This window comes from Bidens hawaiensis, unplaced genomic scaffold, assembly GCF_021521415.1.
Source record: "Bidens hawaiensis isolate Kalapana, Puna unplaced genomic scaffold, B.hawaiensis_p1.1 tig00021032_1, whole genome shotgun sequence".
Lineage (NCBI taxonomy): Eukaryota > Viridiplantae > Streptophyta > Magnoliopsida > Asterales > Asteraceae > Bidens > Bidens hawaiensis.
This window is the reverse complement of record NW_027493251.1, coordinates 415,488-441,478: the sequence shown is the minus strand read 5'-3', so window position 1 is coordinate 441,478 and position 25,991 is coordinate 415,488. Positions and strand designations below refer to the sequence as shown.

The 25,991-nt window shown below is 32.1% G+C and overlaps 2 protein-coding genes across 2 annotated transcripts; one reads left to right on the top strand and one right to left on the bottom strand.

Moving 5' to 3' along the window:
• The first annotated feature begins 12,005 nt into the window (after positions 1–12,005).
• On the top strand, positions 12,006–13,136 carry LOC143562536 (transcription factor MYB14-like). Its single transcript, XM_077050310.1, has 3 exons — positions 12,006–12,293; positions 12,390–12,519; positions 12,677–13,136. Exons 1-3 carry the CDS (start codon positions 12,161–12,163, stop codon positions 13,134–13,136), a joined length of 723 nt encoding a protein of 240 aa, XP_076906425.1. The 5' UTR covers positions 12,006–12,160.
• An 8,691-nt stretch (positions 13,137–21,827) lies between these two features.
• LOC143562535 (protein PIN-LIKES 6-like) lies at positions 21,828–25,365 on the bottom strand. The gene is made up of 10 exons (XM_077050309.1): positions 25,159–25,365; positions 24,929–25,008; positions 24,584–24,708; positions 24,310–24,431; positions 24,023–24,214; positions 23,852–23,926; positions 23,209–23,309; positions 23,063–23,115; positions 22,352–22,540; positions 21,828–22,010 (listed from the first exon to the last, which is right to left on the bottom strand). Exons 1-10 carry the CDS (start codon positions 25,339–25,341, stop codon positions 21,889–21,891), a joined length of 1,242 nt encoding a protein of 413 aa, XP_076906424.1. The 5' UTR covers positions 25,342–25,365; the 3' UTR covers positions 21,828–21,888.
• Between the last annotated feature and the right edge of the window lie 626 nt (positions 25,366–25,991).

Genomic DNA, 25,991 nt, shown 5'->3' with positions numbered 1-25,991 from the left:
TTATATTTTTCCAGAAGTTAGATCATAGCTTCATACAAGTTCATGCATGTTACAAATATGAACTCTAATCGCACTTTTGAGTAGATCTAAGCATGTATAATCGAGCTAATCACAACAAATAGTCATGAAATCAATATCTTATCATTTTTATAGTAATACTATCAGAACTTATTGTTCAAATCATCAAGACTTTCAAATCTATACATGCATGTACCATTTAAGCTTTTTAAGCGAGTTTTTACTGAAATCTAAGCATGCAATAGCTAATAGTCATAGAAAATCAATATGCAAGACATATTTTAGCATATATCCGGTAATAATAACATATTTTTATGTTCATAACTTCAAATATCTCAGATCTATTCACGCATGAAAGAATCTATTTATAAACGAGTCTTAAACGATTAGTCGGACACATGCATACATATATTCATACACGAATCAAATCACGCACATGCATGTATCAAAATCAATCATTTTTACGTTTAGGGTCTGATTTTAGTTACTTCTTTTGAAAACCCATTGTTTTAGAATGAACAAAACTTGAATAATCGATAAAATGATAAGAGGTCAAAGTAGAAATAGGTGGATTTATACCTTTGAAAATGGAAATGAAAGATGATGAGTAATGGTGGGTTTGGTCTTGCTTGAGCTTCTTGTGGCTTGAATACCAAGAACACATTTAAATTACTTCATCTATGATTGTTTGTATGATGAAGAGATTTGCTGGAAATTCTTTGTCGGTTGAAGGCATAAATAAGGGGGAAAATTCTCAAAATAAGCGTTTATGAAAACGTTTTTCAGGTTTTAGGTGTCATTTGCAAGAAATTCCAAAAATAGGTATTTTAAACTACTCGTGACGAGTAGTTTATAATTACACACGAGTAGTTTGTAAAACCAGATAAAACTTGCCACGTGCCCTTAAATTAACTGTAACGAGCAGATTCACTAATCATTTACTTGTCACGATTAAATAAGTTTCATGTCTCGTAATCAATGCCCACGAGTAATTCATACGTCCTTTAGTCACGACGACTAGTTTACCTGGTTTACATTCCCGACACGAGTAGTTTATTAGTAGTTAACTCGCCACGACTAGTTTAACCCTACAATCTACCCGTCGCGACTAATGTAACATCGTGAAAATTTCGAGTTCAAAATGAAAATTTTCCAAAAGTTAAGGGACTGAAAATGCCAAATTCCAAACCTCAGGGTTTAAATTGAAAATTCTGATTTTCTGACCCATCGCGCTACACGATGGATCATCAGAGAAACCCATCGCGGTACGCGATTGGGCTTCTGACACGTTTTGACACGTGTGCCACGTGGCACACAGTGGCATCACTTGCTGCCACGTGTCACCACGTGGAAAAACTACTGCCACGTGTCGTCACGTGGCGCGGCGCCTGCCACGTGTCAACATGTGGCAGGTCTACGCAGTGAGTCACCAGACCTATATCGCGATACGCAATAGGTCTGTCCAGGGACCCATCGCGTACCGCGATGGGATCCAAAATGTTGTCTATAAATAGCAGGTACGGGATCTCATTCTTGGCACACCAAAATCAGTTCTCAATCCTCTCTCTAACATCTCTCTACAATACCACATCGTATACTCGATCCACCTCGATAAGCGTGCCATATTTCCTCGTAAAACGTGTCCCGAACCTTCATTTGTGTACCAACGTTTCCTCGAAGTTCGTGCCACACTCCACCCACATACGATCAAGAAGGTGTTATTGTAATGGCAAGGAGTCTCGATAGACGTGTTGACGAGTGTTGAAGTTGGCATATCAAAGTTGATCAAAGAAGTAAAGCAGCGTCGGAGTGCTGCTCAATTTCGTAGGGTTTCCAATACGCCACTAAGGTTAGGCGTAATAACGAATTCAATATAATTCAATATTATATTAAAGGCTTAAGCCCTAAGTCGAAGTTATACTCGATACCTAGATAAAAGAAATACAAATATAACAAAGAAAAGAATAAAAAAATGTTGTAATAGATAAAATATATATGTGTGTGCAAGTATATATATATATATATATATTCTTTATTATGAAATTATTATTTAAGTAATAAGAGTATTCTTAAATAATAAAAGAAAAATTACGTTTCTTAGAGAAGAAGAAACGTCGGGTTTCTATATAAACTAATGGTTTATAATTTACTTTTAAACTAAAGGTTTTCAAGTAAAAGAAAATGAACTAAAGGTTCATCGAGGTTGAGATATACAATAAGACTAAAGGTCTTAAGCCGGATCGTGTACCGACTAACAAATGTTTATACTCATACTATAGGTGCGAGATAAAGAAGGGAAAGACCCTTGGACGGTGAGTGAAGCAGATCCTAAAGCGATAAGGTGAATACGCCCCCAAACTTTTATAAACTTGTTTTCAAACGAGTCAAACATGTTATGTGAAATTGTTTACAAGGAACTACTTGTTCCTAAAACCGTTATAAATAAGGGTATAAACCTAGCCCTCAGGCTGTGGTATACGTGTGTTTGGATCCTTACATAGGTGGTACTACGCGATGAATGGACACATCGCACCACCCTTGGTCGTAGGACGCTCCCCTGCAGGGAGTACGACCGTTGTGTATATTTACGGGTACTTAACTAAGTCGAACGCTGCGGTGTTTGCTGAGGTGACCTAGAGTAGAGGCTCGAATTTATAATGTATTGATTTAACTTTGTTATTCCTAAGCCACGTTGGGCAGAGGCAGGCGTAGTCTCGAGGGGTAATAAAGTAAAAGAAAATATTTTTGCGTCAGCGTGTTCACAAGCATTCGTTGCTGACGTATTTTCTTACATTTTGCAGGTGAACAAGATTAGCGGGAAGTGTCGAAGTGCTATATTAAATCCGATGGCTCGGATCTTTTGTATGAAACTTTTAATATATAAATGGTGGTGGTTTTGTAATGTAAAAACAAGTAATCTTTTATACTTAAGTTTGGGAATCTTTTAAAATCCCAACTTTTGTTTATATAAATATTTACAAATTAAATCCACAAGTTTTATAAGACTTCCGCTAATATAATGTAACTCTGATTTATTTACACTTGTGGAACAACTGTTGGGTCATACTCCTAGGCCTAAGATGGGGTGTGACAATTAAAGAACTTATAAATTACTCGTGGGCATTGATTACGAGACATAAAACTTATTTAGTCGTGACGAGTAAATGGTTAGTAAATCTGCTTGTTATGGTTAGTTTAAAGACACGTGTCAAGTTTTAATTGGTTATACAAATTATTCGTCACGACTAGATTATAATACATATTTTGGGAATTCTTTGCAAATGACACCTAAAACCTGAAAAACGTTTTCATAAACGCTTATTTTGGGAATTTTCCCTAAATAACGATGCTTACGAGAATCTTTCACGCTATTTATTTAAAATCAGATGAACATAATCTGGTCGTTTGATACTTCAAAACAATAAACTCTGGTCGGGATGCACAGCAGCTCCGGATCTGGCGCAGTCGTGAATAAAGCATCATTTGAAGGTCGAATACTTCATAGAATGAAGTGAGGCTGGTGGGGATCATTAAGGAACTCGTCAAGGTATATTCTAGAAGTGGAATAAGGTTATTTAGTTGATTCAAGGAAGTAAAACAGGTTATTCAAGGAACTCACTTATGTTGTACTAGCAACTCTAAATCAGCTTCCACTTATGTAGCAGATGGAATATAACAGCCAAACACTTGCGAACAAAATTTCTAAAACCAAATTAAGTGCCTTGAAGACGTTTAATGCACATTTATTTTCCTAATTAAATTTGTTGACTTGCTTAGACTCCTTTTCACTATAAATACCTTAAGGTGTTCTTTAGTTGCAATTATAGCAAGAAACACAATACACTTGAATTCACTCTTAAGGCATTTTTTGATTACTCGGGTCCTATTTGGTTTGTAGAATATTTTGTAATGGTTAGTAGAATGTTTTGTTGATCAATTTTTCATGTTAGTAACGGAAAAACATGACAATATGATAAACCTATAATTATATGCGTACTTATTACAGACTTACAACATGGAAATTAGTAACCGCATCAGAGAATGATATAAACGACATGATTGTCAGCTTGATCGAATTCCCCTTTAGGGTGTATAGTTAAGAATGAGGTTAGCGTTCTTGAGAGAAACCCGATTTTAGGAGAGAGAGAGAGGATGCACGTGAATTTCTTATGTGTGTGAAATTAGGTTATGATATTCTTATTAATTTATTCTCTACATATACACCGAATGGGAAACCATTTATTAGCTATTAAGGGTAATACGGTTGATCAACATTACCAAACTAATATTTAATAAGATATATTAATAATTTTGATATTAAAATATAAATAATTATAATGGTTATATATAAATATATGTTGTTATATATTTAATCTTACATGTTTTGTAATTGAATTAAAAAGCGAATTAAAATTAGAATTTAAATGGAATTTTTTTTTTAAATTAACAAAGTATTTGATTAGTAAATATGTAAGGCTGAGGGTAATGGGGTTTGGTTGAGCCTCAGGTGAGCCAAGCAAAATCTAACACGTAGGCAATGACATGGCCATGGATCAAGCCCCTCAACCAAGCCCCAGAGGGTGTAGTGGTCCAGGTGAGCAGGGGCTTGATTCAGTTTTTTATTTATTTAATTATTTTAAATAATACATTAAATAATAATATAAAACATTACATTAATAATAATTATTTTAAATAGAAGTTTTGATAGAGAGAATGTATGGTTTGAGTTTTATAGAAAGTATGGATTTGTATTTATAGATTAAAAAAAATATTTAAACTGACCAACGGTAAAGTTAACCAGTCAACACACTCTCCAACGGCTAGTTAGCCCCGCGACCACAGCCACGCCAGCCGGCCGCGCCCTCGCTCACCGGAGGGGTGTAGCGGTGTTCGCGAGCCACGTAGACGGCTGCGCCCACCCCTCAAACACCCCCACCCCCCAACACCACACTACCCTAAGTCTAAATGGAGTTGGAATTTTATAAATTCAAAGGGCAAACCAGCACTCACCTCTTTCTTCAACCCCACCCTGATGTTGACCCACCATTACTAATTTCTGTTGATTTATTTGATCCCCTCGGTGATGGTTTTACATTAAATATATTTATAGGTTTTGATTTTTATGTTTGTTTGTTTTTTTCTGTTGGAATTGTTGTTTTATAAAAATCGATTTTTTTTAAATTGTTTCTCTTGTGTTGTGGATGAACAGGTGGTTGAGAAATAAAAAGAAATGGGTTTTCGTTTGTTCCTTAAATTCATTAATTTTCATTTGAGTTAACTGTCATTTTAATACACGTGGTTCGTTTAATTACGCTATGTTAGTACTGTTTTCGAAATTATTCCAACTAGGTAATTACGTTTCAAAAACATGTCATTTTAGTTTGTTTTTTACTAACCCAGTCTATTTTATCTGTTAAGTCAAGAGTAAAACGGTCATTTTGTACAGTTTCAGTACATTTTTTAAATTTTTTTGCAACTGAACACTTAATTCCAAGACTAAAAAAACGAGAAATTAAAGGAAATGATTGTTTTACCCCTGACTTAACAGACAAAATAGACCGGGGGGTTAGATAAAAAATACAAAAATGACATGTTTTTGAAACGTGAAGTATCCAGTTGAAATGAATTTAAAAACGATACTAAATTGCGTCAATGAACAAACCACGTGTATAAAAATGACATTTAACTCTTCTGATTTTGAAATTTTTTAATGATCGAGGTTCATGGAAATAACATAACTCGTGAGAAGACAAGGTCTTTCGGTAATGTTTAGACTAGACATTCCGTTGGAATGTTTTAAAAGGATTGTTGAATTCTACCAATCAATAGAATTTCATGGTATTCATGATTTCATTCCTTTCATTTCGTTAACCAACCATCATTTTGGATGGAATTAAATCCATTTTCAATTCTGATTTCTATGGATTCTTTGAACCAAATGGACCTCATTGTTTATCTTCAACTTCAAGGTACACCTTTCGAGAGCTAGAGACTCTCCCAGCAACACCATTGCTCCGACAGTCCGACTATTGTATCCTAGGAAATGTAGAAGTTTTCTTGGGTGACTCAAAATTTGTGTCAAATGGACTTTTGTTAAACAAGAATCATCAAACAAAAAAAAATCTACTTCTGTTCTCTTTCATGTTTGCTTCATATTATTTCAATGATAAAAGTACCTGAAATATACTGTTTTATTTACTTTTGTATTGCTATTGATTATAAGGTGCTTTTATTTATTTTATTATATACGGACACTTCCTACAATTTTTTCACTCATTTTCGTTTTGATAGTTTTATATTCGATTCAAGTACTATACAGATCTCATTTCTACTTTAGTGAGCTTAATATAGTATTATACCTATTATGGCTTGAAGTCACACTTGAGAATATAAAAAAATGTGATAATAAACATTGTTAAACACTAGTGTTTTGTTTGGGTGTTATTGGATATCAATAGATATCATGTTTTGAACTTATATGGTATTTTATAAATATAACTTTGTGTGCTATAGAAACTTTAAAATATGTGAAAGAGTAACTTATAAGAATGTACACCAAGTAGAGATGAGATCGGGACCGTACCAGTACCGATCGGTCCTGGTCTCGAAATTCGCGAATTCTTGGTACCGGTACCGGTATCGAAATATTCAAGTCGGTACCGGTACGGTACCGAGATTGAAGGTAAAAATTCGGGAAATACCGGTCCCGTCCCGTACCGGTACCGAAACTTAAAACTTTGGTACCGATTCGGTACCGACGGTACCAAATCGGTACCAATTTCGGTACCGGTACCGGTTCGGTACCAGTACCGATTTATTAAACATTATTTCTGTTAAAGTTAGATAGTATTAGTTTAAGCAGTTGGTCTTCTGGTCGGTATGGGGTGATGGCTAAGAATTGAGAACTTAGAGCTCAAGTTTAAAACATAACTAAGGGGATTTTTTATAGTTGTGGGGGTTTACTTCTTAATGGTGTTCTTAGGTGAGTCGGGTCTGAGGCGTCAAAATCAGTGTGAACGGTTGACATCTTGTTTCAAAAAGGGTAATCTGGGTACTGGGAATTGCTCCATACGGTGTTTAAAAAATACTTATAGTTTAAATAATAAAAATATATGATATGGATGGATTAGTTTATTCATTATATTCCTTTATACAAAAAAATATAACATAATGCATTCACTTTTAGAAAATATGTATATATGATTCCACACAAAAAGGTTCAAACAATTAATTTTGTACGTATTAGGGATTAAAAAAAACGAACCTAAGCGGAATACCCTAGAAATGTTTGATTAGGTGAAAATAACTTGTGAGAGTAATAATATTATTTGTATTTTGTCACTTGTATGATATGAAATCCAGACTAATCTTTCTGAAGTATTAAGAAATTTACATTAGCAAATTTGCATATCTATAATCTATAATAACTTTTAATAAACAATTAAAAAAATTAATAATAAAAGAGTAACTCTTTTGGCTGAATGTCAGTTCGACATTGCTCTCAAGATTTTGTAATATGGTTCCCTTCGTGATTATAGGTGCGGCTCTCTGACCCGGATTCATCTAAACGGTTCCCATAAATATTTGGTTGAGCATTCACATCCCCTACATCTTGTAGGGTGAGCGAAAAAACGAATTGAACCGAAATGAAATTAATTGAAAAAACTGAATCGAATCATTAACCGACAATTAATTTTTTGTTTTTTTTGAAAAACTGAAGTTTTAGTTTCGGTTCGGTTATCCATTTTAGAAAACCGAACCGATTGATGGTGATGTAGATCATGAATATGATGAAAACTGAGACTAAACTTTGAAAATGAATGAGATTATGAATGAAGATTGAGACTAAACTTTTAGTGTTTTTTTGTTAATAGTTTTGTTGAATTTTAAACTCGACTACTCAAACAGCTTTTTATTCATAGAGTTCCACGTATCACGAGCATATTTTTGTTTATTAAATTCAATATATATGTGATACTATAATACATTCTTACAAGCTTTGAAACACCATTTTCATTTTCTAAAAAAATTTCAATGCCTACAAAGAATTGGAAAAAAAAAACAGACTATAACGATATAACCGAACCGAAACCGAAAATACCCAGAAAACCAAAAATTCAGTTTGTATATTAAAAAACTGATGACTTCAGGTTTCAGTTTGCGTAATAACCGAACCGTGCTTAGCCCTATTATCTTGTACCCAACATTGTGTAAACCCTAGTCCCCCCACCATCGACGAACTCTCTATTATCGCGCTATTTATCTCTGATTATCGTTCAAAATCATCAGATTAATCAAATGTATGTTCTAGCTAGATTTATGCCACTATAAACCAATTTGTTCATATTTAAACCCACCATGTTGTTCATAGATCGTTTCAAGATTCGGAAACCCTAAATCGATTTGATTTAATCTTTAACGTCATCCCAGTCTTAGATTAAACACGTATATGATACATGTAAAACTGCTAATGCAATTCAAGGCTGTACAATCTGCAAAAGTACTTTGACATCGATAAATAGTACCCAAGTTTGAGACAAACCATTAAACAAATTATTAACATATAAAATAAATGAATTCGATCAACAGAAGCACTATTTTGTATTTTTTTAAAGGGAAAAAAATATTCAACACGCACCTAAACGTCAAATCGATTCGGTGCAGATCTTTTTATTTTTAAACATATTAACTTTGACAAAAGATACAAACGGTTATTAGTTATACTCATTAAAGAAACGTTAATATTGAACAAATGATCATTAGTTATACTTGTTAAAGAAACTTTAATATTTACATTCTATTTAATTTCTTATACTTTTTTCTTTGCTTGCACTCAAAGTAGCACACATTGGATCTCATCTGAACTATACGTAGCTAGTTAAGCATGTTTGAAGCAAACACTAATAAGATGAGTGACATTTGAGATTCTCTCATGTTGCAAAGAGAGCCTTAAAGTAACTGGTAAAGTTATTGTTTAGAGGTCATTGGTTCAAGTCGTAGAAAACAGCCTCTTGCACAAATGTAGGGTTAGGTTGCTTACATCAGATTGTGTAACAATCCGACCCTTCTTCGGGTCCTATGCATATACGGGAATTAAGTTAAGCACCGGATACGCCCTTTAGTTAAATTGTAATATATTTACATTATTTTTAATATCACATATAGATCAGCTGCATAACGTCTCTCTCATTAAAAAGGAATGGAAGAACTTTAATAATAAGACATGGGTTTGATCCTTTTCACAATGTTGAGTCAGTTTAATTGGAACATTGTGGTTCGCTCGGCATGCTTAATTACCTCTCACATATTTAAAATAAATTTTGTATCCATCCGTGACACATGTGATAAATAATAAATACAAGTTAATACAATATTAAAAACATAATGCTATTGGATAGTAGGATAAGATTAAAATATAAAATACAATAAAAATATCTAACTCATTAATCTTAGATTTGAATGCTGAATATTAATTAAGGAGTTTTTTCCCAAATAGGTGTTGATGAAAAAACTATTTATCAATATAGTGTTTATTGAGAAATATTTACTAAAATGGTGTTTTTGATAATTGTTTTTGTTTCTCACTCCTACTCTTGTTGGTAATTATTAATTAGATAAAAGTAAGATTGACACATGTAAATATCTCTATTTTATTTTTATCATAAAATAATAATACTAATATAAACTTAAAATAAACAAGATTTTACATGCATGTACGCGTCTTCTCTTAAGATTTTTTTTTTTGAGTTCATACTTTGTTTTTAGTTATATACAAAACCTTGTATATTTATGTAATCAAGTTTTTTACTAAAACAACATTTTTAAAACGAATAATTTACTTTTAAATCAAAAGTACACGTTTAAACAATAACCTTTAACTAAATATTTATTTTATTGAACACCGACGAACTAGAAAAAAAGTATATACAAATATGAACATGTTATAACAAAAAAATATGACTTGGTTTGTGAATCTTTAAATACATGTTGAGTTTCATTTTTCCAACACAGTTTTTATTTTCGTAGACAAAAAAAAAAATTTAAACACGGTTTTTTTAATATTGGTTTCATTTAAATCTAGGTTTATTAAAAGTTAAAGCGCTCAAAAGGATAAGCTTTTAATAAAACCGATGGAACTAAAATAAAAAGGTATGTTACACGAATATATAATATATTACTAAAACAAATTCTTGATTTGGTTTATAAATTATTAAATAGATCGTTTATTTTTAGTTTCCAAAATAGTTATATATATTTTTTAATTTTAAAAATCTATTAACACTATTTTTTTTTTCAAATACAGGTCTTAGTGAGAATTTTAGTGCTCAACGGGGTATTTTTTATATGCAGGTTTCTTTTCTTCTAAAATAGCTTTTTATCCTAAAATGTATTAAATATACCTTTTTATTTAAATACAGATTTCATTAGTCATATAGATTTATTAAAAATTCCAGTACATTTATATTTACATGTGTCAATCTTAATTTTATCTAATTACCAACAAGAGTAGGAGTGAGAAACAAAAACAATTATCAAAAACATTATTTTAGTAAATATTTCTCAATGAACACTATATTGGTAAATAATTTTTCCACCAACACCTATTTGAGAAAAATTTTATGAGAATGTCATAAATGTAATAACTCCTTTTTGTTGACTTCTCTCTGCACATGCAAGACATGTGTTAATTCTTTAATCATTTTAAAATGTCGATAATTTTTTTATACGACATTTTTTTAAAAAAAGTTCACCATAATAACAAGCGTTTTTTATCTTTAATATGAATATCATATTGTTATATAAAAATAATATAGTGTGTTATTTGGTTGTTCATTGTAATTTTTTTAATTGAACTTTTCTATTCATTGTATTATATATTTTGGTCACTGTGTTTTTGAATTGGTACTTATCATTGTGTAATACGTTTATTGTCTTTTGTTCGGAATTGAAATGTGACATTCACTTAATATGCGAAAAAAAGTATTATATTCATTGTGTATTACGTCTAGGTCATTCTGTTATATGTATTCACCTTTATGTCTTACGTTTCAGGTCATTTGTGCTATATACATTCATAATTGTGTTTTAGGTTTTAGGTTATTGTGTAATATGAATTCATCATTGTGTTTTATGTATTAGATAATTGTTGATATTTTTCATTATATTTACATATTATTATTACACAATGGTGTTATTAGTATTTAAAAAAATACAATGATAAACAGAAAAACACAATGACGAAAAAGACACAATGACGTAAGTTTTGTTTTAATTTTTATATAACAAAATCATGCTCGTATTAAAGATACAAAAACATTTGTTATTAATTATGGTGATTTTTTTTACATATCATATGAAAAAATTATAAATGTTTTAAAATGATGGGAGGATTAACATGTGACTTGCATGTGAAGAGAAGAAGTGTATACAATTAATTTTATACTATTTTTCATGTGGTCCCACTTGACGTGTGTCAAATAATTATATTTTCTCACACTTTTCATTTTGTTGGCCTTTGTAGAATAACTCAACCCTACATATGATATATGATATATTCACTATATGTATTTACCAATTAATACATTGATTTTAATACAGTTATGTAACCATTTTATCACTTTATGTATTGAACTTCCAGATATGGGTAATATAATACTCATACCTGGTCTACAAACACAAATTCTTGATGAAAACGCTAGCAAATACCAACAGCTAATCCTACAAAATAGAGGGTGGTGGTTATAGGAAGAAAACCTTCTTTTTGTAACAAGGCTGACGGTTTTTACAGGATTAATTGCTAGTTGCTAGCGTTTTCATTATGAAGATGACTTTATGGAGCATATGTGGATATTCTATCATGTCCGGATTCCCTTATTCATGTATCAATTTCAAAACTCTACATGTGTTTCCCACTCTTGTTAACATAATATGTTCTTAAAATATTTAAATTAAACACAAGTATTATATATATAATGCTGGTCAAACTGGTTGGCTTGGCTACTACATCCTCACTCCACTATCATTTTCATCGTAGTTATCATCCACCCCCTATTTAAACCCATGCTCCTTTCTCATTTCACCTCACTACTTCTCAACCTTCAAGAACTCCATTAACTAATCAACATACAAAAGCTGGACAAAAATGGTGAGAGCTCCATGCTGCGAAAAGACGAATGTAAAGAAAGGCCCATGGAGTCACCAAGAAGACCGAATCCTCATAAATTATATAAACCAGCATGGTCACCCGAATTGGCGTGCTCTTCCTAAACTTGCCGGTAACCATCAAAGCATGATTTGATCACTCTCGATGACCACTCTTTCTCGTGTTCATGTTGATCAGCAATGTCTAATCTTTATGATGATCTTTTCAGGTTTACGGAGGTGTGGGAAGAGTTGCAGGCTAAGATGGACCAATTACTTACGCCCCGATATTAAAAGGGGTAACTATAGCAAACAAGAAGAAGAAACAATCTTGCAATTACACAAAGAATTGGGAAATAGGTGTGTGCATGTTTCCAATCATTCGTCGGATAATTATATTTTTTCTTGGTTATGCTAAACGTACACCCCCGCCGCCCTCATTCTAAGTTGTTTCATATTAAAATACAAAAAATACGTCGTGATTCGATATTCTTTTTTTATTTTTGGATTATTGTAGATGGGCAGCTATTGCTGCAAGATTACCTGGACGAACAGATAACGAGATAAAAAACGTGTGGCACACACATTTAAAAAAGAGAGTAAAACAAAAACCTAACCATAATGATGCTAAAGAAGAAAAGGCCGGATTGTCGCCGTTAGACACGAAAACATGCAGTCAGTCAAGTTATAACCGAATAGATCTGCCGCAAACTTCGTGTACCGACATATCTTCTGTGACTCCAAGTACAAATGATAGCTTGTGCATGGAGGAAATGGTTTTGGAGAACTTCGTGGATATGGATGATGAGTTTTGGTCAGAGGTTTTTTCAGGTGAGAACTCAGACGACAGCTTGAGAATGGTCCATGAAAACATTGGTCAACTTCCAAATGAATGTGGGTACCACTCAAATCTGCATGATGACATGGAATTTTGGTTCAACGTGTTCACGAAAGGAGAAGAGTCGCTTAGAATGTAAAAAAATAGAACTATGAACTTTGTTTAACAATTTCTAGTTTTATTTGGAGTAACCATATTGTTACAACTAAAATAACATTATCATTATTTTTGGAAAAATGCTTATATTCTGTCTTGAATATTCTTAGTCTTAACAACAATTATTATATTTGTTTTTAATGACAAACTCATAAACCCTCTAATCTCTCCGATCGTACTTTAACTCACTATGATGGTTAGTTAACTTTTGTGGGCCACTTATATAACTAAATGGTAGTTATATAACTAACCACATAATATGTAAAGGTGAAATTCTTAAAATAATCCATTACAAAAGAGAGATTTTCAAAATAGTCCAAAAGTTGTTAAAATTACCAAAATAGTTCATGGAAACCTATCTGCAGCGTGATATTGGTACTCGTGACGTGAGATTTGATTAACCACTCACAGTGTGACACGTATAAAGGAATGTGAAAGTTTCAATGAAATCTATCTTTGCCGAGAGTTTTCAACCCAAAATCATCTCCTCCGACGCATTTCAGGTGAATTTCGTCTCCTACGAGAAATTTCAAAAAAGTTGCAAAAAAAAACGATACTTTTCCAATGATATTAGTCTTGTTAGATGATTTTCAAAAAAGTTTAAAAAAAACGATGGCGGTGGGTGGTGGTGGATGATGGCGGTGGGTGGTGGTGGTGGTGGGTGGTGGATATGATTTTCAAAAAAGTTTTATACACAATTATTCTTTTTATGCAAAAAAAATAACGTTCATCTAAAAACCATCGAATTTAAATAATTTGTAACAAAATCTATCTTTTCTGACAACTCTTCTTTTTATGCAAAAAAAGACGAAATTCACCTGAAATGCGTCAGGGGAGATGAATTTTTGAGAAAATGATTTTGAGTTGAAAACTCTCGGCGAAGACAGATTTCGTTGAAACTTTCACGTTCCTTCACACGTGTCACACTGTGAGTGGTTAATCAAATCTCACGTCACGAGTACCAATGTCACGCTGCAGATAGATTTCCATGGACTATTTTGGTAATTTTAACAACTTTTGGACTATTTTGAAAATCTCTCTCTTGTAATGGACTATTTTGAGAATTTCCCCATATGTAAATGACTAAATTCACATAAAGACCCACTAACCTACAAATGTTACATAAATAACTCAAAACTAAACTTTAACTGATTACATAAACGACACATATCTTTCGTGTCGAGCTTGATCACACAATTAAGAATGTCTAAGGCTAACATAAATATTTTTAGCTAACATTTTGATACCACTGTGTCAGAGTTCTTAATTTTTAATTGAAAGCATCTCTAGTACATGTTAATGTCGAAGTTCTTTGGACCATGGCTATCATGTATCGATTAAGATTAACTCCATCTAACTTTTGCATAATGTTGTACTAGGTTATTGACCCGTGTACGACACGGGTGAAAATAGAGAAATTTTGAAGTACACACATATACAATTTGAAAGGAAAACATTTTTTTTAATATGCTTTTTGATAGGGGTGAGCAGAAAACCGAAAAAACCGAACCGAAACCGAATTAACCGAAAAAACCAAACCGAAACATTAACCGAGGGTTTTTTTTTTGTTTTTTGAAAAACCGAAATTTCGGTTTTGGTTCGGTTACTCATTTCTAAAAAACCGAAAAAAACTGAACCGAACCGAATAACCAAACCGACATATTAACCGAATCGATGTATAACCGAACCGAACCGTATTTCTTCAAGATCCACTAGAATATATAATTTGTTTAGCCCAACTTTGTGGTCCACAAGTCTTTGTTTAACATATACTAACTGTGGCCCATTAGGTTTAACAAAGTTTGTTTAGCCCAACCGAACCGAACTTATGTTTAAATAAATGGGTCCAAGAATCAATCTAAAGCCCAAAGTATAACAAAAAAAACCGAAAATAACCGAACCGAAACCGAAAAACCGAAACCGAACGGTTTGTATATTTGAAAAAACCGATGTTTCGGTTTCGGTTTCACCTAAAAACCGAACCGTGCACAGCCCTACTTTTTGAGATGGCAATATAATTTATAATTGCAATTTATATTCATATGGAAACAAAGCTATTAAAAACATAAATTTGTGAAAAAGTAAGTTTTATAGTACGATGCTTACAAACATAACTGAAAACTTAAAAACATAAAGTTCATAAAATATTAAAAGTTTTCTTATAAAACATATTTGTTGTTTTGTTTGTAGTTATACCTTGTTGTCTAAAATAATCATTTTAACACCGTATTTACTCATCACTCTTGATCAAGCTACATACAGTTGATCATGTGTAAAAACCGGGTCTCTCGGGTATATCTCAATCTTGTGGGAGACTGACTTTTAATTTTGTTAATGGTAATTGCAAAACAAACTATAACGTGAAACTGTCTTCTGTTTAAATTGTTCTTCTTGATTTCTTCAATCTTCACTAAGGGTTATTGGAGCAAGCAAAGTATACTCTGATACTATAACTTGCTCGAGATTGAACTTTGCTTGGAAAAATACTTAGAATAAATCCACTTACTTCTCACAGGCAAACTTGAGATCCTCATTTATTTTATTTTTGCTCGACCCACCAAGCTTGCTTATAAACTTGGTTTATGCTCAGACAATCAAGTGTTTGCTTGTGTGAAAACTGTACTCGATAGAATAACAACCTTGCTTGACGAAGTGTAGCTTGCTCGAAGCTTGACACCTAGAAAACTTCAAGAAGATAACCTTACTCGCATAATATAATTTGCTCGGGATAGTGAAAACTTTGCTCGAAGTGCCTGAATTTGCTCAAGTTCCATACTTAGCTACTATCGAGGAGGTTGAGAAGATTCCAGCATTTTCTTATCAATTTTATTGACCCAACAAAAAGGTAAAAAAGTATATAAATTAATGATATGATTTCTATCCGAATAACAAATTGGATTAAACCAAAAATACATCAAAACACGCAGATATAAAATAATATAATTCAACTCTTTTATTATTAATTCAAAACGGCACATAACACTGAATACATAAACCAACCATTTAATTTTAACTCTAAGCTTTATCTTCGAGGCCCATAATTCAATTCATCTTTTGTATTTCTCGGTTGTCCAAACTAAACCGATGAATCTATGTGAAATCGATATTATATCCTTTAACTTATGTGGACATAAATTACGCTAAGTGCATAAAAAGTTTTATTAAGTGTTGGACAAAAACCATTATAGGTCAATCAAACCCGTGCCAAAATGTACATGTATTTGGATAGTTACTCATCCTATTTTGGATCGTAACTGTATTAAAACAACATATCAACCCCTGCATTAACATTTTGAACAAAATATGCAAAGATTAAAAAAAACATTAATCATATTATAATTATTTAGTTAAAAAAACAACCATATCAATTACTACCTCTCAAAGATCAAACATCCCTATCAACTTTATTATGAAATAGATAAAAACCATTCATCTCTAACAAATTGTGTATTAAATCTAAACGTTCCATTAACTAAACCAACCATATTATTGAAGTGAAAGATCCAAACCGACCAAATTTCTAGAGTTACCAAAAGTAACGATAAAGGTTCGAACTTCCATACGGGCCAATTCAACACCGAACTTTTGAAGGTCAACATGCCCGCCCATATGGACAACAGGTCCATCATTCTTTGGCCATTCTACTTTCAACACACATATATATTTTCTTTACCAATTCTTCTCTTTCTAAATTAGAAGATTAGCTTATTTATTTTATATACTTTGAATATCTTAAATATTTAAATTCGTAATATCATGAACCCGTCTAATACAAAGTAGATTATGGTGTAGAGAATGACATATTTTACATTCTTCTTGGCTAATATCTTCTTCAACTTGACGCATGCCAATATTCCATGATTGATATATCCTTGTCCTCTCCTATCCAAAACCAGAAAACAAAATAAAATAAGATACGAAAGAAAAACCCGTTGAATTAAATATTCATTGTTAAAATGATAAAATCAGAGTATTAGTATTATGAACCAACAAAAAATAGATTATGATGTAGAGAATGTCATATTTTACCTTCCTCTTGGTAAATATCATCTTCAACTTACCTCGTGTCGTGACTGATATATCATTGTCCTCTCCTATCTAAACCCAGTAAAAAAACAAAATAAAATATAAAAGAAAAACCCGTTGAATGACATATTGAACTTTAAAATCACCGTATCCTGAACCAGTCTAAACAAAAAGTCGAATATGGTGTAGATAATATTGCCATATTTTACCTTCCTTTAGGCAAATATTGTCTTCAACTTGGCACGTGCTATGACTGATATATCCTTGACCTCTCATTCTAAAACCAGAAGAAAAAAAAACAAAATAAAATATGAAAGGAAAACCTGACTGATCATTTTGCCATATATGTTACGCATGAATACACATATGTGCTTAACATCGGTTGCCTGTGATTCAAATCCAACGTTCAGTAGAGTTCGTTACAGTCCCTTCCTTTTTTCAAAATTTTATATATTAATGAAACGATACTGAAAACATACCTTGATACGATGTGGAAGATGTGAGTCTTAGACCCAAATATATACAATTAATCGATAGTGAGACATGGGATAGATGAGTATTTTAGAACACATAAACAAATATAGAATGTATCTAAAAGTTTTTAATTGCAATATCAAACAACTGTAATTGTATTAACATCATTTGTAAAACAAAGGGAAAGGTTGCGAGATTAAAGGCATAACACAAGACAAGTTTTAAAAGTAACTGTCTATTTTGAATTTTATACATAAAATAAGAAAGGTCAAACCAAAATTTAGTCAGTTACTGTCTATATAATAAAAGTTTTAATTTAATTAGTAATATTTGGTTGCTTCCAAATATATAAAGCCAAGTGAGTGTCTAAATTTTTAAAAACTATTCAAACTTAGGTCTATTTGTTATACGTAGATACAAATAATTGAAATTTAAAATAACAACTTTAATGTTGGTATTATAGTATCTGTTAATCTTAATGTTCATATAACATATAATAACTATTGAACACAAATAGATGCATAATTAATAAATTGTCATGTTTGGTATCTTCATTATGTATTATTTAAAATATAATCAAAATGATCAAATCATAAGACCTGTAAACATTAAAACCAACTGTATTTACTCTCCTAAGTCCTAACTACCGATCTTATCGTCGGTCACGCTTATTTAGCCAAACTCCGGTGTCGTTATATTTGCAGGATCTAATGAAATCATCATAGGATCAATGTAAAATAATGGCCGATTGAAAGAGGGATTTCGGGTGATTAGGTTAAAAGGAATTGAATATCAAGGAAACCGAAGTTGAAACAATTGAATATTGGAAAACTGGTTTTGAAACTTAAAGTTAAATGCTTACATTAATTATTAGTAATTTAATTTCTTTTTAATTTATTTAATTGTTAAGAAAATTAGAGAAGTGTAACATATATTTGAAAATAAAGGTAATGGACCAATAGAGAATAAGCATGTAGAGACAATCTCATTTGTTTTAATAGTATAGTAGGATGTGCCAATGCCAGATCTTATAATCCATCAACGCATAAAACGTCATAGCTTACATATGTTCTGACAAAAGATACAACTCTTCTCATATTAGTTTTAATTACTATTTACTATGTGCGATCCAAACTTCAGGTTGTTAACTTTGTTTATCTTGCATACATGGGAATGTTAATATAATAAGTTACTAGTATTTTCTTTTCTTTTCCAAATTATCATATTTATATAATTATAACTAAAGGCTGGATGAGGGGACAGGTTTACTTGAAGTCAAAGTTGGTCGACGTACCGAATCATAAGTTAGAACAAAAGGAGATCCAAAAATATTTTATAGACAACACGTCCAGTTAAAGCATTTTTATAATTTGCAACATAATATTGCATCCTTTTGTTCGCTTTTATCATTTATATTTATAATTATGTTTCTAATTTCATTTATTGGTAGTCTTAAGATTAAATTTAAGGGTGTGCATATGGATCTTTTTAGGTCGGTTTTGGTTTTAGTTGAATAAAAAACTATAATTTTGGTTCTAAAAATTTTATAGACCGTTCGATTCTAGATTTTTGGTTTGAATTTTGTTCAGATTCGTTGGGTGGGGGTGGGGGGGGGGGGGGGGGTTTGCCATATCTTGGACACCCTTAATAATTAATTGTGAAATTTCCAAAAATAAACATAATTGACCAATTTTTTTTTCAAAAATAGCATGGGTTTACATAAAAATCCCCAAAATAGCCTAGTTTTCCGTCCGATCCAATAGAATTTTAACACCGTCCGACGGAATTTTGGACATTTAAAATCACGCCACGTATCAATGTATTAATGGATCCGACGGAGTTTTAAGAAATTTCGTCGGATCCGACAGAATTCTTCATCTTCTACCTCTCAAACCCTAAACATTCATAACTAATCTCTATCTCCATCTTTCTTATTTCTCCACAAAAGCAAATCAATAGTGCAAATCACTTAGTTTTTCGAGAAGAACACATGCATAGTGTTCAATTTCACTCTATAACTCAAAATCAAAAGCCCTTGAACTGAAAAATCTATGGTTCGTCGAACAAATTATACAGCCGGATCCGTTGTCGGAAGCATAAACTGAACTGTCAGATCCGATTCTTTATTAATACGTCGTTTTGTGTCATTAACCCGTCGGACAAAATGGAAACCGTCGCATCCGATGGAATAATATGCTTCCTAGCACATCCTGATAGGCTCATTATTCCGTCAAATCAGAAACGGTTTCTGACGGATCCAACGGATTAGTGTGGCTATTTATGGAATTTGTTTTGATCTTGGGTTAGAACTAGAAAAAGGTGGGTCAATAATGGCTAGTTTGCGGATTTTCCCTAATAAATGGGTTTTGTTTTGTTAAACGCCAACTTCGATTTCGTAAGACTTTGGCCGAAAAAAAAGTGTGGCACATATATATTTTTTTTGTCTCTTAGCTTTGGTTATTAGGCTTTTATCACAAAAGTTTCATATATATCTATATATATACTATATATAATACATCAAACAAGGACAAATTAAGACACCAATTTTTAAGTAATTTACAACACTTAAAGCATGATGTACATGTGTTATTAAGGGTAAACGTGTCTTTTAAACACAATCCATTCAACTTACAAGTTTGGTCCCTCATCTTTAACCATATTATGTTTTTAATTTAACTTGTAAACTAACTTTCCAACCATGATTTTTAAACGACTATAGCCTTTTCATACATTAATATTTTTATAAACAAATTGCACCATAAAAATGAACATTTTATTCTCTTTAATTTGGACATGATATTGTTGTAATTTTTTTTTCATTTTAAATAAATTAATATGTTACGTAGGGGTGTTCAGTGTCGGTTTTGATGGTATTTAAGTTAAACTTGTGAGTCCAACCGTTAATACTGATTTTTTGTCGTCCAAAACCAAACTCAACCATTGAAAGTTGAAACCGAATCGTTACTAACGGCCTGGTTCCAGTTTGGTTTCACAGTTTAAACTTTAATAATAAATTTAGTTTAAAATAATTAATAATTTAAAAGTACCATCAATTTTAACTATAAACTAACATAATATGATACTTGAGATGATCATAAATAAAAACTGATAATTTTAGCCACATAAATGATAAATATTAATGGAATATCTAGGACGTGAAATAATAACAACAAAGATTACAAAAGAAATCATATTGCAATTAGGTTAATTTACAGTCTTTTCTGGTTTCATATGGCCGGTTGCTGATATAAACCGCGAACCAACCGTTCACTACGTTTCGAAAATTTTGAAACCGACCAACAAACCGAAAGTAAAAAAGAAAAAGAAAAAAGAAGTCAAATCAATGACCGATTTAAACGATTTCTTAACCGAACCATAAACACTTATATTTGTACGTTATTAGCAGGTTCAAACACCCGCTGCATCTCGCAGGCACCCGTCTAGTATATACTTTAACCACAAAATTTTATTTAGGTAGATATATATTTTTTGCCATTTCAACTTACATTTATACTTTTGGCCCTCGACTTTGGTAATGACTTTTGCCACAAAACTTCTACCATAACGAATCGAGTTGACACCAACCGACTCCCCAACGCAACGCATGATAGCTTTTGAACATGTAATGTATTTAACTCACTCTGCCACGACGCGCATATAGAAATACTTGCTAGTTGAACTGAAAGTTTTTACGAAAACATAAAACCAAACCATCCTTTGGTTTACGTTCTGTTATTTCGGTTTACAGATCGGTTTTTTCAGTATAGTGCACACAACCCAATCCAAGATCAAAACGTAACTATTGATCTCTTAAACACCAAAGTACAACACAAAGCATCTAAAACTTTGAAAAGAAAAAATCAACCGCCAAAGTTAATTATCTTTATTGAATTGAAACAAATTATTACTTTAAAAATTGTGAATCAGAAGTACATTTTAGCCTTTATGCCTTTAGTTTTGTCCTCTTGTTGTTCTCCCTACTGGTCATCTATTTTGTTGAATGTGGATATTAGAAGTTTGAAACACTGCTAAATTAGAGAAAATTATAAATCAAGTTTTGTGTTTCACAACCGTGTTAAAATGAAAATATATCATTCAAATTACAAGGAAATCTGGAAATGTGGCTTTCCAATCATATCAACGAACAAATAGTAGCATTCAATGTAACGTGAAAAATAACCAATGAAGAGAGGCTTACATACACTCTGCATTCATCTCTCTTTCAGAAACAAAATCTAGAACAAGATGTTAAGATACAAAACAATCCAACCCGCCATTGATATGATTGCAAAGATATGAACCCAAAACAAGATGGCTGCAGCCTCCTTCCCACACCCTCTTAAGCTCGCAACAGCACCTGCATTGCATGCATGCACACATAAGAATCAAGTTTGACTTTTTATAGTCAATGGATACAAGATAAATGAAGTATATACAAGTTTGACTTTTTTGGCAGATTACTACAAAATCCATCAAGATTCTCGATGGGTATCTCATAAAACAGATACAGAAATTGAATGCCACAAAAAAAGGTTTGACTTTTTTCTTGGTCAATTTCGAGAAAATCAATCAAGATTCTTGATGGGTATCTGATAATACAAATACATACATTGAATGTATATGCATATGCGCATAAGACGCAAGTTTGACTTTTTCTTTGTCAATTTCAAGAAAATCCATCAAGATTTTGGTGCGTACCTGATAAAACAGATGTGGGCATTGAATGCTGTAAAAGGAGAATGAATCGGAACATTTTATCATCAGGTGGAAGAAATCCAAGTTTATCAGCTAATGTCACAATCCCCAATCCAGCTGGCGGAACCAAAACTAATCGCCCGAAAATAATCGCAGCGGTCGTTTTTAACCCAAGTTTTGAACTCCCAGGTCCTGCAGTTATTGTTCCAAATTAATAAAAAGATATCTAGGTTTAGAAGATATCATAAAATCGAAAGTTACAGATTTAGGGGTGTGTTAAAAATTATTGAAGGTTATAGATTTAGGGGCATTGCTTAACTTATGCAGAGTTGGCAATTTACGACTCGACTCAAAACCAATTTAAGCGGGTTAGGGTCTGAGTTAAACATGATCGGGGTCATATACGGGTCAGCACGTTAACGACAAGCTTAAAACGTGTCTAAACAGGTTGAACCTGTATACCCGTTTAACTAATCGTGTCTAAACAGATTCAACTCCAAACTCTAGGCGCATAACTAATTAACAAAAATTCGACTTATGATTTGTTGCGTGTTGTTCTTCAAGAATGTTCTGTAAGAATTTTATATGGGCTTTTGTTTTAAATATGTTACGGATCGTTGGCTAAGAATATTATGGATTGTAATTTGTAGTGACTTTTATTATAAATATGCAAATCCAAACACTCTTTGACCATTAACATCAAGTAAAACTTACCATCTATCAAATTGCCACCTAGTGCCAACAAAATGCAAGGGATCATTGCATCCCTGATACCAATAAACAAATAAGTTTTGTCCATCTTCAAATACGATACTAAAGTAAAATAAAAATACGAAAAAAAGACTCAAAATTATGCATACCCAAGAATCAAGCAGCTATCAGTGAAGAAATAGAGTGGTGCATTAGGTGTGAAGATCAACTGCTTTAAGAATGGTATACATCCAAATAAAATAGCTAGTATCTATAAACCAAGAATAATGAGTGTGTTAGAAATGGTACAAGTGAATAGCGCACATCATTTTCTAAATAAATGAGTTAAACATGTGAAATTTAACTTCAGATTTCTCTTATTTAGCAAGTGTTTTTTAATTACGCGCAAAATAGAAATCAGTTTACATTTTATTACTATTTTAGCAAGATAGTTTTAATTCATTAACAAGTGTAGCAATCTTATACAACGCGTGGCATGTCATTTTTTTGCTAAAATTTTAAAATTTTGGCGTGATAGCTTATTTGTCATTCTAGTATATATGTATACGCCATGTGACATCTGACGTGACATTTCATGAACATTTCTAAACACAAATTCTAAAAGGAATTTTTTTCGCGTCAATATAATTTCTGCATATGTGGGCATATGATGTGACAACTGACATGACATCATCTAGTGTCGTACGCAATTAAAAATGAGGTTGGTTGCTAAAATCATTATAATTTGTAAGTCGGTTTCTATTTTGCAAATAAGTTGCTTCTAAAATCAAGAAAAACAATCAAGTTGCTTACAGAGGCGATAATAGGGGGTTGGAGTATTTGCTTTAACTTCAACTTCTCATAACAGTACTTCAAGAATTTCTTTATCTACAATAAGAAAAATAAATAAAAATAAAATAAAACTTTCATGACAGTTGAACATTCACCCAAAGAAAATATATCAAGAAAAATATTAATTCTTACCTTTCCATTCGTAGGTAAATCTTCATTTATCGGTTCGGACTCATGAGTAAGCAAAGGAACTTCTTCAGGAGGACTGCGGTTACTCTTTGGAGTGGTTTTTATTGGAAGATTATTATGTTCAATATCGAAAGACCCCTTGACAGGAGGTGCAAGCATTTGAAAAACATACGTGTAGAGAATAATAGCACCAACCTGTATAGATCAATATTTTTAGGATACTAATACTAATAAATAATTTAAAGTCGCATTAAACGTGTAACGAAAAACTAAAAACAAACATAACTTACCCATTGCCCAAAAGAGATGTAGGCGTTTCCATCTTGAGCACATTTAGCGGAATCACCAAAAGGATTTGATTTATCTCGACATAAAGCTGCAATTAAGACCAGTGGTACATTCCCGATATTCCCTACATGAAATCATTCAAACTTTTATAAGAAAATGCATCTCTCTCTCTCTCTCTCTATATATATATATATCGTAGATTGTAACATGTTAAAAAAATTAATCTCAATAAAATATCTCTTTTACCTTGAATTAATTAAAAACAGCAAAACTTACCTACACCAATATGAATTATGGTAAATTTGAAGTATGGGTACGGTGGATTGACAATCCAAGCAACGAGTAATCCTATAAGCGAACCCGATATGGTAGCAAGCACAACGTTAAAAGGAATGAACCACCTGTAAAATAGTAAACTTGTGATTAGTTTAACCCGAATTTATGACTAAAGGTGAGTTCGAGTTAGGTTAATATTGGATCCTTATGGTAAGTAATAATATCGATTCTAGGGTTGTTTATTTGGTGTGTGGTGTGTCAAGTTTTGTGAGTACCTCAAAATCGTGTGTGCTGCATTTTTTTTCTTTTTCATTTCAAATTTTAAACGCTAAATTGAAATCTTACCACTCGATCATTTTTTCAAATGTGATGGCTTCTCCAAGTTGAGAGAATATCAAGCATGGTAGCAGAAGCGAAAAGACCAACTACATTAAAACAGAAATAATGAGTTTAAGCAGATCATGAATAGAGATCATGATCATACAATTTATAAAATTATATTTATGTATACAACAATTATAAAACATAAGAAAGCGAATTCATATAAATGCATAGAAGATTAAATAACTACTTACCCCATTCAAAAGCTTCCTTCCACTTGGAGGCAAAATGTTAACATACTTGGAAGCCATTAAGAATCCCAAAAAGCACATGGTGAAAACTTTGGCAATCGGTAAAACCGCAATTTTGATAGAACCCAAGAGTGACTGTCTGCCCCCTTGGGTGTCCATTAAAACCTCTGATAAGAACCTATTCATCTTGACCCCAGTCAAAAAGTCAAACCTCAATTTATTTCTCTTTTTTAATCCAAATTGCTCAACTACAATAACTTGCAACTCTCCTCAAATCCTTTGACTCTGCAGTCAAAATAAAAGTCAAAGTTACTCTGTAATTGAACATCTCAGATTTGAAACAATACGTATCCTTAAAATCAGCTGACATAAGCAAATGAAAAGTTTGTTCTATCAAACTTTTATAAAGAAAAAAGTCATCGAGTTAATCGATCTTGAAATGCAAAGAAAAGTAGCATAAACCCAGATGAGAACTGATGTTATAGAACACGAAAAACAGTTAATTTCATTCATACATGCAAATTAAGCTTCCAGATTTTATGAACAAAATCTCATGAAACTTAATGAATTAATCTTGAATTACAGATCAAGAAAACTAGTATACACCCAGATAAGAATCAATGTCATTGAACATTAAAAAAAACAACCAATTAAATTGCATTCAGTCATGAAACTGAACTAACTGATCATAAATTGCAAAGAAGACTAACCAATCAAGAGAAACTGCATAAACCCATATGAGAATCAATGCCATAAAACATAAAAAACAGTAAATTGCACTCACTGATAATACAAAAAGAAAAGGAGTAAAGTAAATAAATATATAAAGCGGAAAG

Bases quoted from the DNA above. Each gene is read 5' to 3' on its own strand.
- LOC143562536 (XM_077050310.1), top strand. From the start codon at position 12,161: ATGGTGAGAGCTCCATGCTGCGAAAAGACGAATGTAAAGAAAGGCCCA. The intron at 12,294-12,389 runs GTAACCATCAAA...TGATCTTTTCAG, and splicing joins TGCTCTTCCTAAACTTGCCG to GTTTACGGAGGTGTGGGAAG. The intron at 12,520-12,676 runs GTGTGTGCATGT...GGATTATTGTAG, and splicing joins CACAAAGAATTGGGAAATAG to ATGGGCAGCTATTGCTGCAA.
- LOC143562535 (XM_077050309.1), bottom strand. From the start codon at position 25,341: ATGAATAGGTTCTTATCAGAGGTTTTAATGGACACCCAAGGGGGCAGA. The intron at 24,432-24,583 runs GTAAGTTTTGCT...GATTTCATGTAG, and splicing joins CATAATTCATATTGGTGTAG to GGAATATCGGGAATGTACCA. The intron at 23,927-24,022 runs GTAAGAATTAAT...TTCTTATTGTAG, and splicing joins ATTTACCTACGAATGGAAAG to ATAAAGAAATTCTTGAAGTA.